This window comes from Gorilla gorilla, chromosome 2 (assembly GCF_029281585.2).
Source record: "Gorilla gorilla gorilla isolate KB3781 chromosome 2, NHGRI_mGorGor1-v2.1_pri, whole genome shotgun sequence".
Classification (NCBI taxonomy): Eukaryota; Metazoa; Chordata; class Mammalia; order Primates; family Hominidae; genus Gorilla; species Gorilla gorilla.
Window position 1 is genome coordinate 153,360,584 of NC_086017.1, and position 13,930 is coordinate 153,374,513.

General features: G+C 39.3%; 1 protein-coding gene across 2 annotated transcripts in view; it reads right to left on the reverse strand.

Annotated features, from left to right (window-relative positions):
- GK5 (glycerol kinase 5) overlaps positions 1–13,930 on the reverse strand; it is a 67,835-nt gene that overhangs the window by 22,396 nt on the left and 31,509 nt on the right. For both annotated transcript variants that reach the window (XM_019024024.4, XM_055383144.2), the window contains exons 6-11: positions 7,814–7,889; positions 6,563–6,624; positions 6,306–6,379; positions 6,041–6,101; positions 3,033–3,159; positions 1,535–1,639 (exon numbers count right to left, since the gene is read on the reverse strand). In XM_019024024.4, the coding sequence (XP_018879569.1) occupies positions 1,535–1,639; positions 3,033–3,159; positions 6,041–6,101; positions 6,306–6,379; positions 6,563–6,624; positions 7,814–7,889 (505 nt within the window). The remainder of the gene's footprint in view (positions 1–1,534; positions 1,640–3,032; positions 3,160–6,040; positions 6,102–6,305; positions 6,380–6,562; positions 6,625–7,813; positions 7,890–13,930) is intronic.

The window sequence follows — 13,930 nt, forward strand, 5'->3', positions numbered from 1 at the left end:
TACACTGAGTGCAGACATGAAGAGCTTCAACAGAAGCTCCTTTCTGGTCTGAGCAGTAGGAGACAAGGGTCTCTACAGGACAGAGTGGAGAGATTCTCATTTTTTGTTTTCTTTATATTTTTTTCATTCTCCCAGGCAATCCTATGGTAGCAGCAATGGCAGCCCAGTAGCACAGGCACATAAAACTGCAAGCTAAGAGTATGGGGGGAAATCCCTGCTGCTTGCTTCTTCCCGCGCACCCGCTCCCCTTGGTCTTGCCTGCCCCTGGCAATCCTGTGGCTGCAGTGACAGCAGACAGAGCAGCAGAGGCAACCAAAACTCAAAGATGAGAGGTTAAGAAAATCCCTTTTGCTTTCCCTCTTTTTTTTTTCTTTTTTCTTTTTTTTTTTTTGAGACGGAGTTTTGCTCTTGTTGCCCAGGCTGGAGTGCAATGGCGTGATCTCGGCTCACCACAACCTCCACCTCCTGGGTTCAAGTGATTCTCCTGCCTCAGCCTCCAGAGTAGCTGGGATTACAGGCGCACACCACCATGCCCGGCTAATTTTTTATTTTTAGTAAAGACAGGGTTTCTCCATGTTGGTCAGGCTGATCTCGAACTCCCAACCTCAGGTGATCCATGCGCCTCAGCCCCGCAAAGTGCTGGGATTACAGGCGTGAGCCACCGCGCCCAGCCTTCTTTCTCTTTCTTTGTTTCCTTTCTTTCCCTTCTTTCCTTCTCTCTCTCTCTCTGACCCCACTTTTCTCCTTCTCTCATCCCTCTTGCCACTAGGCTAGGGAGGTAGAAGTAGTAGCAGGTGTTCAGTAGAGAAACTAAAGCACCAGCTTTCTAGCCAGAACACCAATATGGGGATCCCGAGAGTCAAAAGGTACCAGGGAGATTACTGAGAGAAAGGAGCTCAGGAAAAATTACCTTATAAAGGTTTTTATGAACTCCTAGTCTCACTCTTGAGCTGCACATGTGAAGATATGACCCTAAACAACAAGCTTAAGGCTTTGAGAACTAATCTCCAGGCAAACCACCACCCAGACTGACCACTGGGTGGCACAAATGAGGGGCAGATCCAAATAGCACTGCAAAAGCACTGAAAACTGAACTGACACTGGAACCACAGCCCAAAATGTGCATTTCTTTAATTATCGTACGTGAACAGCATTTCATTATAGTCATTTGATCGTAAAATACCTGTACTTCAGTCCTTTGCCCATTTTTGTCATGTTATTAATTTTTCTGACATATGCTACAAATTGTTTTTACCAATTTGTCTTTTATTTTGCTTATGGCATATCTCTCCTTACCCACTAATATTTTACATAGTTAAATTTATTATTCTTTTTCTTTATGGTTCCTGTCTTTAAGACCTAGCCTTTTACCATTTCGATATCATAAAAATACTTTATGTTTTCTTTTAATAGACGTCATTTTATTTTAGTGTTTCATTTGAACAATCCATTTGCTTCCTACTAATCTGCAATCCTGTGGTATTCTTGAATTCTTTAGGTCTGGCTTGTGAAATCCATTTAAAAGACAACTTACCTAACTGCTGAGCCCATTTTATGGCAGTACCAGTGTCTCCTGCATTGCTTTCAGCTAAGCATACGACTTCTTGCCCAATCTTCCACCCAATTAATGGATAAAAGCCTTGCAAAACAAACAACGAATGTTAAGTCAAATATATGCGTAATTCATTATAGAGACTTCTACAATGTAATGATTTGGTTATCTCAAAAAACTGCAAAGTGCCTCTGAAGTCAGACCGTGGACGTTCAAACTCTAGCCCTCTTACATTTACTAGCTGTAGTCTTGCAACTTTCTAACCTTTTAGCCTCAGTTTCCTTAACTACAAAATGGCCTACCTCAGAGAGCTACGAAATGAACAAACTGCATTAACACATAAAAAGAACTTAGCACAGTGCCTGGCACATAGTATGAACAATAAATACTAATTTGTATTAGCTATAGGCATGTCTACATCTCTAGAAATATGGCAATAAATATTTTACTTGAGAAATAAAAGGGTACTATGAGATTGGTTTGCTAGAGAACTATGCTATTGTATTTATCTGTGGTTTTCAAACAAGGCTCCTAAATAGAAACAATCTAATAGAATTATCAACATTTTCTAACTCCATCTTCCTAGTTAGGGGAAAAAGAAGAGCTTGAGGAGGGATAAAAGGTAGGAAAAAGATTTTTTAAGCCACCTCTTAGTAACCATGTTACGGAAACAGAGGCCAAGCTAAGAGCTCCCAGCCCTCCAGAGTATAGTTCTATAATCTAGATTTCTTGGTTTGTAAATCCCAGGATTTGTTCTATTAAAAAGAGCAAATTCTTAGCAATTGTCATTATCCATTGCATTGGTCACTAGCTGAGGACTACCACTCGAAGAAATTCACAAAATAATTTTCTAACAAATAGAAAAAAAAAAAATTTAGAACCCTAGTAAGAAGTTTTGTTTTTTTGTTTTGTTTTTTTTTTTTAGACAGAGTCTCACTGCGTCACCCAGGCTGGAGTGCAGTGGCGCAATCTTGGCTCACTGCAACCTCTGCCTCCCCAGTTCAAGTGATTCTCCTGCCTCAGCCTCCCAAGTAGCTGGGATTACAGGTGCCTGACACCACGCCCAGCTAATTTTTTTGTATTTTTAGTAGAGACGGGGTTTCACCATGTTGGCCAGGCTGGTCTCGAACTCCTGACCTAGGGTGATCTGCCCACCTCAGCCTCCCAAAGTGCTGGGATTACAGGCATGAGCCACCATGCCCAGACCCTAGTAAGGAGTTTTGAACAAATACAACATGTATTATAGAAAAATACCCAGAAAGCTGACCATATATCCTGAATTTTTCAATAATATCATTCTTGTTTTTTATGCTTTTCACTTAAAGGGAAAAGAAAGGGAAATGATAATTAACTGTCTTTAAGAATAATAAAATATGTTAGAGAATATCACAAAATGGGAAAATAGTATAAGTATCACAAAAGTTAAATATGAACAGAAGTGATATTTTATTAATAAATAGGATAAATCCTAACTACTTACCTCCAGTAGTCTGTTGAAGGCTATTTCCAGTGTTAATATCCAAAAATGTCCCAGTTCCCATGGTTAATTTCACATCACCTGTCTGGAAGCAGCACTCTCCAAACATGGCTGATTGCTGGTCAGCAACCTACCAAAAATGTTCAAATGTAAACCCATTGCCCTTAACAGTGGCCAATTTTATTATAGCCCATTGTCTCACTTATTGTACTCTCATGATTAAACATCTTCATTTCTTTTTCCTTTTCCTTAAAATTAAAAAAAAAAATCCCAAAGAGAATAGGGGGCAACAACCATAGGATAGGAGTCTCCCTAGGACTAATACTCTGCAGATAACTGACATGCCTCAGGAATTGTTTTTATTTTGGTTTGTTGTTGTTGTTGTTTTGTTTTTTAGAGACAGGGTCTTGCTCTGTCACCCAGGCTAGAGTGCAGTAAGATCACAGCTCACTGCAGCCTCAAACCTCTGGACTCAAGTGATCCTCCTACCTCAGCCTCCCAAGTAGCTAGGACTACAAGGCAGCTAGGACTACAGGTGCACACCACCACATCCAGCTAATTCTTTTTCATTGAGACGGAGTCTTATTCTGTCGCCAGGCTGGAGTGCAGTGGCGTGATCTAGGCTCACTGCAACCTCCACCTCCTGGGTTCATGCCATTCTCCTGCCTCAGCCTCCCAAGTAACTGGGACTACAGATGCGTGCCACCACGCCAAGCTAATTTTTGTATTTTTAGTAGACGTGGAGTTTCACCATGTTGGCCAGATGGTCTCGATCTCTTGATCTCATGATCCACCTGCCGCGGCCTCCTAAAGTGCTGGGATTGCAGGCGTGAGCCACTGCGCCTGGCCAATTCTTTAACATTTTTTTTGTAGAGATAGGGTTTCACTATATTACCCAGGCTAGTCTCAAACTCCTGGCCTAAAGCGATCCTCTCACATTGGTCACCCAGAATGTTGGGATTACAAGCATGAGCCACCATGCCCGGCCTGCCTTAGGAATTTTTAATGGGTAACCTACTTCACGACTTTTAAGTATCTATGAATAATCCTAGAAATGAAGGTAAGAGGCCGGGCGCGGTGACTCACACCTGTAATCCCAACACTTTGGGAGGCCAAGGTGGGCAAATCACGAGGTCAGGAGACCAAGACCATCATGGCTAACACGGTGAAACCCCATCCCTACTAAAAAAAATACAAAAAATTAGCCGGGCGTGGTGGCGGGTGCCTGTAGTCCCAGCTACTCGGGAGGCTGAGGCAGGAGAATGGCATGAGCCTGGAAGGCGGAGCTTGCAGTGAGCCAAGATCGCACCACTGCACTCTAGCCTGGGCGACAGAGTGAGACTCTGTCTCAAAAAAAAAAAAAAAAAAATGAAGATAAGAATAAAAATGATAACCAAAAAAACAACTAAGATTTTTTTCATTTTCAACTAACATTTGTTTCATTCATTAGTCAAAATAACTAACCCTCACAAATTTATTTTATTAAACAATATAAAACATAGGTAAATGTTTTGATATAAATAGATGTAAGTAAAAACCATCTATTTCCCAACCATACATTTTTGTTAAAATAAAAATTGTAACATTTTGTTAATATAGTCAAATGTAGATATACAAACAGCAACATTTTAAGGATCAAAACTCATCTAAAGGCTGGGCCTGCTGGCTCATGCCTATAATTCCAGCACTTTGGGAGACCTGGGGTCAGAAGTTCGAGACCAGCCTGGCCAACATGGTGAAACCCCATCTCTAGGAAAAATACAAAAATTAGCCGAGCATGGTGGTTCACACCTATAGTCCTAGCTATTCAGGAGGCTGAGGCAGAAGAGTCACTTGAACCCGAGAGGCAGAGGTCACAGTGAGCCATCGGTGAGATCATGCCATTGCACTCCAGTCTGGGAGACAAGAGTGAAACTCCATCTCAAAAACAACAACAACAACAACAACTCATTTAAAGAACCCTCTGTCACTAATTGGTAACTCTTCCAGCCATACCTTAATCTAACCCTGCACCTATGCCTAGATTGAATAAGACCGATCCTCTCTAAATGATAATGAATTTGTAACTTGGAAATTAAATTCCCTTTCCCTCAGCTGCTCCCCCAGCTACTGTGGAGACTGCACATCTTGCAACAGGTGGTCTATACCTCCTGCTTAAGCTGCCGCAGGAAATCAAAGGCAATGTGAAAGGACTCTTAAAAATCAAAAACAGGCTTGGCACAGTGGCTCATGCCTGTAGTCCCAGCACTTTGGGAGGCAAAGGTGGCAGAAGGCCCCAGTCTAGGAGTTCGAGATCAGCCGGGAGAACACAGCAAAATCCTATGTCTACCAAAAATACAAAAAATTAGCCAGGTGTCGTGGCACACACCTGTGGTCTTGGCTACTTGGGAGGCTGGGGTGGAAGAATCACCTGAGCCCAGGAAGCCGAGGCTGCAGTGAGCCGTGATTATACCACTGCACTCCAGCCTGAGTGACAGAGTGAGATCCTGTCTCAAAAAAATAAATAAATAAATAAAAAATGGCAAATATTTCATTATTCTACAAACTTATTTACTGGTAGATGCTGGCTAAGGACTTTATTAAATGTACATACAACTTTCTCTGCTAGTTTAAGTTGCCCTAACACTGTCTGTGGTTACACTTTATCAAACAGAACATAAATATTCACCCCATCACTTGTTTTGTCTCAGAGTACCAAATGTAAACTAAATACTACTCAGAATTTAAAAAAAATTTTTTTTAATTTAAGTTTTCTGATAAACAATATACAGGCAAGTCAGAAAAGGTTATAAAGTACTTCCATGATAGAATACTGGCTCAATGGTCCCCTTCCCAAAAATATAGCAGATATTCTGGTCGTATCTAGGGACCTTTAACTTAAAAAGAAAAAAAAATACTTTAATCTTACTCTGCCAAAGACCTTCTGTTTCTCTTAAAGCTAGTCCCAATTATTAATACATATTACTTTAGTTTATACTATACAAAGGGAATCCCTCAAGTTTCCTACTTACCAAGGCAACTATTGGTATAGGCACACCAAATATCTCTTCATCCACTGATCCAAAATTGTGGCTTCAAATAAAATTCATTAAAAAGTTAGTTACAGCTCTACAAATATTAGTTTTAAAACTCAGCAAATTGTTTTTTTGCATAAGCCAAAAAGTTACATAATGAACATACAAGTCCTTCAAACATGTAATAAAATGCTTTTCCCCACAAAACAAAATGAATTCAAGAACCATTGTGCTGGTTACTATGTCTGATGTTTATTATTACCTTGTGTCCCTCACGGGAGGTAGGAGAGAAAGTGGTATCGAAATTAGAGAGGTAATCATCCCACTCCAACACATCTGAGCATAAAAACATATCATCAGAATATACATATTTACATATATCAAACCTCTAAACATATATCAAAACATCATGTTGTACATGATATATTTGTCAATTAAAAATAAACTAATTTTAAAAATTTAAATCTATCTATATTACACAAAAATGTGTGATTCAAAAAGAAGAAAAAAAATTTTTACCTTATATGGGTCAAAAAGTCCAGTTGTACTAGCATTTGAAAAATCTGTGGCATATACAGAACCTAAATTTAAATAGGAAATAATACATTTATTATCAGATAGTATAAATCAACACCTATCGATAGTATATAATATAGACCTTTGTCTACCCTCAAATTCATTCCAAAATGTGTATTTTCTTTTTTTTTTAATTTTTTTTGAGACGGAGTTTCACTTGTTGCCCAGGCTGGAGTGCAATGGCACGATCTTGGCTCACCGCAACCTCTGCCTCCCGGGTTCAAGTGATTCTCCTGCCTCAGCCTCCCGAGTAGCTGGGATTAGAGGCATGTGCCACCACGCCCGGCTAATTTTATATTTTTTAGTAGAGACAGGGTTTCTCCATGTTGGTCAGGTTGGTCTCGAACTCCCGACCTCAAGTGATCCGCCTGCCTCAGCCTCCCAAAGTACTGGGATTACGGACATAAGCCACCGTACCTGGCCCAAAATGTGTATTTTCAATGTGAAGTCTCCAAAAGCAATTTCCCACTTAATATTTATGAACTTTTATAGTTGTGCAAAAGTACTCACATACATGTTGTCACTTTATGATCCCCCAGTTTAAAGATGACAAAGAGGCTCAAAGATGTTAATGTCACCCATAGTTATACCCACTAGCAAAATGGCAGATTTGTTACTGAACTTGTCTTATCATTCTTGAAATTAAGACTGTTCCCCAATCTTATATTGAAGTTTCATCACAATGTATTTAAAAATTGTCCTCCTCTTATAATAAATCTAGAATAAGTCTAGCTTTACTAGAACATGCTGTTAATAGGGTACCAAAGAGCAGTATGTCTGGAGTACAGGAAGGGGGAAAAAAAAAACAAACTTCTGGCCAGGTGCAGTGGCTTACGCCTGTAATCCCAGCACTTTGGGAGGCTGAGGCAGATGGATTGCTTGAGTCCAGGAGTTCAAGACCAGCCTGGGCAACATGGCAAAATCCTGTCTCTACTAAAAATACAAAAAATTAGCCAGGCATGGTGGCACATACCAATAGTCCCAGCCACTCAGGGGGCTGAAGCGGGAGGATCGCTTGAGCCCAGGAAGCTGAGGCTGCAGTGAGCCATGATTACACCATTGCACTCCAGCCTGGTTGACAGAGCGAGACCCTTGCTCAAAAAAAAAAAAAAGTAACTTCTACTTTTTTTAGGCAAATCATTTCTCTTGACCAAATTTCGGTTATTTAAAATAGACCTTTCAGGTCATCTTTACCTTTTGTGAGCTTATATAACAACCAGGTATCAATAGTCCCAAAGCAGCAATTTTCTTCTTCAACTGCCTTTTGCACCTTGAAAACACAACAGCACAAAATCGATTCAAAAAGGCTAAATTACTAAGTGCATGATTAAATGCAGATCAGTGATACAATATAAACCCATTTTTATAAAAATTAATATGTACACAAAAACATTTCTAGAATATATTCCAAATGGTTCTAAGTGATTATTATATAGGGCATGAGATCTAGCCAGGGGAGACAGGCAAGATTTTCATTTTCTGTATAATATTTCTGAAAGGTTTTAGTTGTATACCAAGCATGCGTTAGTTACTTTTGTGTTTTTTTTTTTTTTTAAAAAAAAACAAAGTATATACATTTTTAGTTTAAACATACACTAGTCGGCTGGGTGCGTTGGCTCACGCCTGTAATCCCAGTACTTTGGGAGGCCGAGGCAGGTGGATCACCTAAGGTCAGGAGTTCAAGACCAGCCTAGCCAACATGGTGAAACCCCATCTCTACTAAAAATGCAAAAAATGGCCAGGCGCGGTGGCTCACACCTGTAATCCCAGCACTTTGGGAGGCCGAGGCGGGCGGATCACGAGGTCAGGAGATTGAGACCATTCTGGCTAACACGGTGAAACCCTGTCTCTACTAAAAAATACAAAAAAAAATTAGCTGGGCATGGTGGCGGGCACCTGTAGTCCCGCTACTTGGGAGGCTGAGGCAGGAGAATGGCGTGAACCTGGGAGGTGGAGCTTGCAGTGAGCCGAGACTGCACTCCAGCCTGGGCGGCAGAGCGAGACTCCGTCTCAAAAACAAAACAAAACAAAAAAAGCCCAAAGCTGGGATGGCATACTATGGCCCACAGGCCAAATCCAGCCTACTCTCTGTTTTTGTACAGCAAATTAAAAATGGTTTTCATAATTTTTAATGGTTAAAAAGACAAAAGGAGAATATTTTGTGACACATGAAAATTATATGAAAGTCAAATTTCAGTGTCCATAAGTAAAGTCTTATTGGAACACAGCTATGCTCATTTGTTGCCTATGGCTGCTTTCATGGCAGAGTGGTTGTGACAAAAACCTTATGCCCCTCAAAGCCTAAAATATTATTAACAGGCCGATTCTTGGCATAAAGCATGCCAAGAGAAACAGAAGTGTCAACACGTCTGTAAACTATAATAGCTAGCAGAGAAACTGAAATGCCTGTTAGGGTGTTATTAACATACTGAAAAACAATTTCTTGAAACAAAGTTTATCACCTCTATAACTCTTATTTGTCCTTCAAGACCAGCATTTCCTGGCTTTGTCCAAGCCTACCCCACTCCCACACTCCTTCTAACTCAGTCTGTAGCATTCTATAGATAGCTTCCATTTAGCCATTCTCTCGCACCATTACTGCCTCTACCAGACCCTTAGCTCTTTAAGGGCAGGGACAAGATTGCCTTTATATTCATATCCCCAACACCTAGGAGGGTTCCCAGCAAATAGCAGATGTTCCAAAAAATACTTAAGTAAGTAAATAACTGAAATAAAAAGAAAAGCAAATGGAAACATTTAAAGATAAATTATACTTTAATAGTAGAAAGGATCAGTAAAATGAAAACAAACGACATGAGTTCCAAAAACGAGGTCATTTGTAGGTTATTTATAATACAAGTACTTTAAGATTCTATTCAAGAGTTATGCCACTTAAATATGGAGCGCTTTAAAGTATTCTTATATTTCAAACTCTTGTTAAATTTAGAAATTTTTATTCTAAAATTTGTTCCAGATACAACTTTTTTTAATAGCCAAAAGTTAACCTGTATTTCAGTGAGTAGCACAATGCCTGACAGGTGGTAAATTCATCCATCTATTAAAAAAATATTTATGAGTCAGGGCCTCTGATAGGTGCTAGGCCCTTAGGAGGCTAGGGTGACACAGAGTAGACATCGGGGCTTCCTAAGGTAGGAGGACCTAGGTCAACCCCCCTCACATTGGCTAAGGACTGCAAATGGCTCTACCCTAAGAGTAGGAGTAAACTAGGACAGGCTGTCATAGGAACTACAAGTCAGATTTGAATCATCTCAATTATTAAGTTGGATTGAGATAATCCTGTTAACTGGAAGAATGGAAGAAACGAACATAAATCTTATCTAGAGCAAGACAGCATTATGTTAAGGCTCTCAAATTCTACACAGAATTTTACAAATATAATGTCAAGGTCACATATATACACATATATACAAATAAGTAACCAGGCATATGAAGAAACAATAACATGGAAGAAAAACAAAAACAGGAAAAAAAGACAGTCCATGGGAGCTACAGATGATGGAATTCACAGTCGTGGACTTTAAAATAAACATGCTAATTATATGGGAAAAAATAAAAATTATAGAACTAAAATATTAAGAACTTGATGGGTTTTAATAGCACATTAGAAACAATTGAAGAGTGAATAATAGATTGGAAGACAGGTTGGAATAGACTGGGTAGAATGAAGCACAGAGAGACAAAAGGATGGAAAATATGTAAGATAGGGTTAGATATACAGGGGATTCAGTGAGAAGGTCTAAACTTAAAAATGTACAAGAGGGGACTCCAATTTCCCATCTGATAGGTAAAGAGCTTGGAAGTCATTACTTACATCCTCACAAAAAAAAAGTTGAGCAAACTGAAAATCAACAACTCTCCTTAGATCCATAGAGAATTGAGGTCCTAGGGCAATGGCCCATATATGGGCTTTCAGAAAAAAAGATAAGGAGAATGGAGCAGAAATTACATTTGAAGAGATAACACCTGAGAATTTTTCAAAATCAAAAAAAACCTCAAGCAACAAATTCAAAAAGCCCTACAAACCCCAAGTAGCTTACATAAAACACACTAAACCTAGATAATAAGCACAGAAAATATGTTTGATAAATTCAATACCCATTCATAATAAAAAGTGTCAGCAAACTTAGGAAAGAAAGGGAACTTCCTTAATTTGATAAAGTACAAAGGATAGCACCCCAAAGCCAAATTCATACTAAGTAAAGAAATGCTGAAAGCCTTTGGTCCAAGATCAGAAATAAGAAAAAGAATTAATGATCCCTCCTTCTAATCAACATATCCTGGAGGTCCTTGCCAATGAAAAAGAAAAAAAGTGTTAAACCAGCAGAAAAAAAATCCAGTCATTTGCAAAAGACATAACTGTATACACAGAAACATCCCTTGCAAAAAAAGCTATTAGATAAGTTACTAGAATAACTAAGTGAATTCAGCAACATTACTGGATTAAAGGTCAATTCACAAAAAGTAACTATATTTCTAAAGACCAGCCAAAAAGAAGTATAAATAATTTTTTTTTTTTTGAGACAGAGTCTGGCCATGTCACCCAGGCTGGAGTGCAGTGGTGCAGTCTCAGCTCTCTGCAACCTCCACCTCCCGGGTTCAAAAGATTCTTCTGCCTCAGCCTCCCGAGTAGCTGGGACTACAGGTGCGTGCCACCACGCTCGGCTAATTTTTGTATTTTTAGTAGAGACAGGGTTTCACCATATTGGCCAGACTGGTCTTGAACTCCTGACCTCGTGATCCGCCCACCTCGGCCTCCCAAAGTGCTGGGATGAGCCACTGCGCCTGGCAAGAAGTATAATAATTTAAAGGACTAGTTAAAATAGCTACAAAAGATATCAATTGCCTAACAATAAGTCTACACATTAAAAAAAAACTTTAAGTGGGGCTAGGTGCGATAGCTCACACCTATAGCCCAGCACTTTGGGAGGCCAAGGTGGCAGGATCACTTGAGCTCAAGAGTTTGAGGCCAGCCTGGGAAACAGCGACACTCTGTCTCTATTAAAAGTGAAAAAATCTGGCTGGGCGCTGTGTCTCATGCCTGTAATCCCAGTACTTTGGGAGGCCGAGGCAGGTGGATCACTTGAAGTTAGAAGTTCAAGACCAGTCTCGCCAATATGGTGAAACCTCATCTCTACTAAAAATACAAAAATTAGCCTCCTATAATCCCAGCTACTTGGAAGGCTGAGGCAGGAGAATCACTTGAACCCAGGAAGTAGAGGTTGCAGTGAGCTGAAATGATGCCAATGCACTCAACCTGGGTGACAGAGTGAGACTCTGTCTCTAAATAAATAAATAAATAGTGAAAACATTAGCCGGGCATGGTGGCACACGCCTGTAGTCCCAGTTACTCAGGAGGCTGGGGCAGAAAGCTCACTTGAACCCATGAGTTTTGAGGCTATAATGAGCCACGATCATGCCACTGCACCCCAGCCTGGGTGACAGAGCAAGAATCTGTCTCAAAATAAACAAACAAAAATTTTTTTAATGGCAAAAGATCTGAACAGACACCTCACCCAAGATATACCGATGGTAAATAAGCACATGAAAATATGCTCTGTATCACAAGTCATTAGGGAACTGTAAACAATGAATATTACTACACACCTATTGAAACAATAAGATACTACTACACACCTATTAAAATAGCTAAAATCCAAAGCACTGACAACATCAAATGTTGGCAAGGATATGGAGCAAGAGGAACTCTCCAACTGTTGGCGGGAATGCAAAATGACACAGCTACTTTGGAGGATAGCTTGATAGTTTCTTACAAAACTAAATGCAGTCTTACCATATGATCCAACAATCATACACCTATTTACTCAAATGAGTTGAAGATTTATGTCCAAATAAAAACCTACACACAAAAGTGTATAGCAGTTTTATTCATAATTGCCAAAAACTGGAAGTAACCAAGATGTTTTTCAATAGGTAACTGGATAGGCCGGGCACGGTGGCTCATGCTTGTAATTCCAGCAGTTTGGGAGGCCAAGGCAGGTGGATCACTTAAGGTCGGGAGGTCGAGAGCAGCCTGGCCAACATGATGAAACCCCATCTCTACTAAAAATACAAAAATTAACTGGTCATGGTGGCAGGCACCTGTAATCTCAGCTACTTGGGAGGCTGAAGCAGGAGAATCGATTGAACCTGGGAGGTGGAGGTTGCAGTGAGCTGAGATCATGCCACTGCACTCCAGCCTGGGCGACAGAGTGAGACTCCATTTCAAAAAAAAAAAAAAATGTGATTGGATAAACTGTGCCACATTCAGACAATGGAATATTATTAGGTGATAAAAAGAAATGAGCTATCAAGGCACAAAAATACATGGAGAAACCTTAAATGCATATTGCTAAGTGAAAGAAGCCAGTCTGTAAAGTCTATATACTATATGATTCCAACTATATGATATTCTGGAAAATACAAAGCTAGAGACAATAAAAATATCAGTGTTACCCAGGATTCAGAAAGAGATGTGAGTAGGTGAAGGATAGCGGATTTTTCAGGACAGTGAACTATGGTGTATAATAGTACTGCAATGGTAGATACATTACATTAATAATAATGTTTCCATATTGGTTCATTAATTGTAACAGATGTACCACCGTAATATAAGATGCTAATAACAGCAGAAACTGTTGGGGAGTAAGGGCGTATGGAAACTATATTTACTGCTGAATGTTTCTGTAAACCTAAAACTACTCTAAAATTAAAGTGTAATAATTTTTTAGAAAACAAAGGACTGAGGTACTTCACAAAAGGATATACAAATGGTAAGTATGTGAAAAGATATCAATTTGTTAGGAAATAGAGTAATGCAAATTAAAGCCACAATGAAATTGAGAAGTGTGAGTTTTCCCATACTGTTCCTTTTTCAAGATTCTTTTGCTAATCTGGGTTCCTCAAATTTCTATGTGAATTTTAGGATCAGCTTGTCTGCTACAGAAAAAAAAAAAAAAAAAAAAAAGCAGAAATTTTGGTAGAAATTGTGTTGTACCTGTAGATAAATTTGAAGAATACTATAATCTTAACAGTATTAAATATTCCAATCCATGTATATAGATGTCTTTCCATTTATTTAGGCCTTCATTAACTGTATTCAACAATGTTTTGTACTTTTCAAAGTATATATTTTGTAGTTAAGCTTATTCATACGTATTTTATTCTTTTTGATGTTTTTGTAAATGAAATTGTTTTCTTTCTTTTTTTGTGTGGGTAGACAGCATCTCGCTCTGTTGCCCAGGCTGGAGTGCAATGGTATGATCTCAGCTCACTGCAACCTCTGCCTCCCCA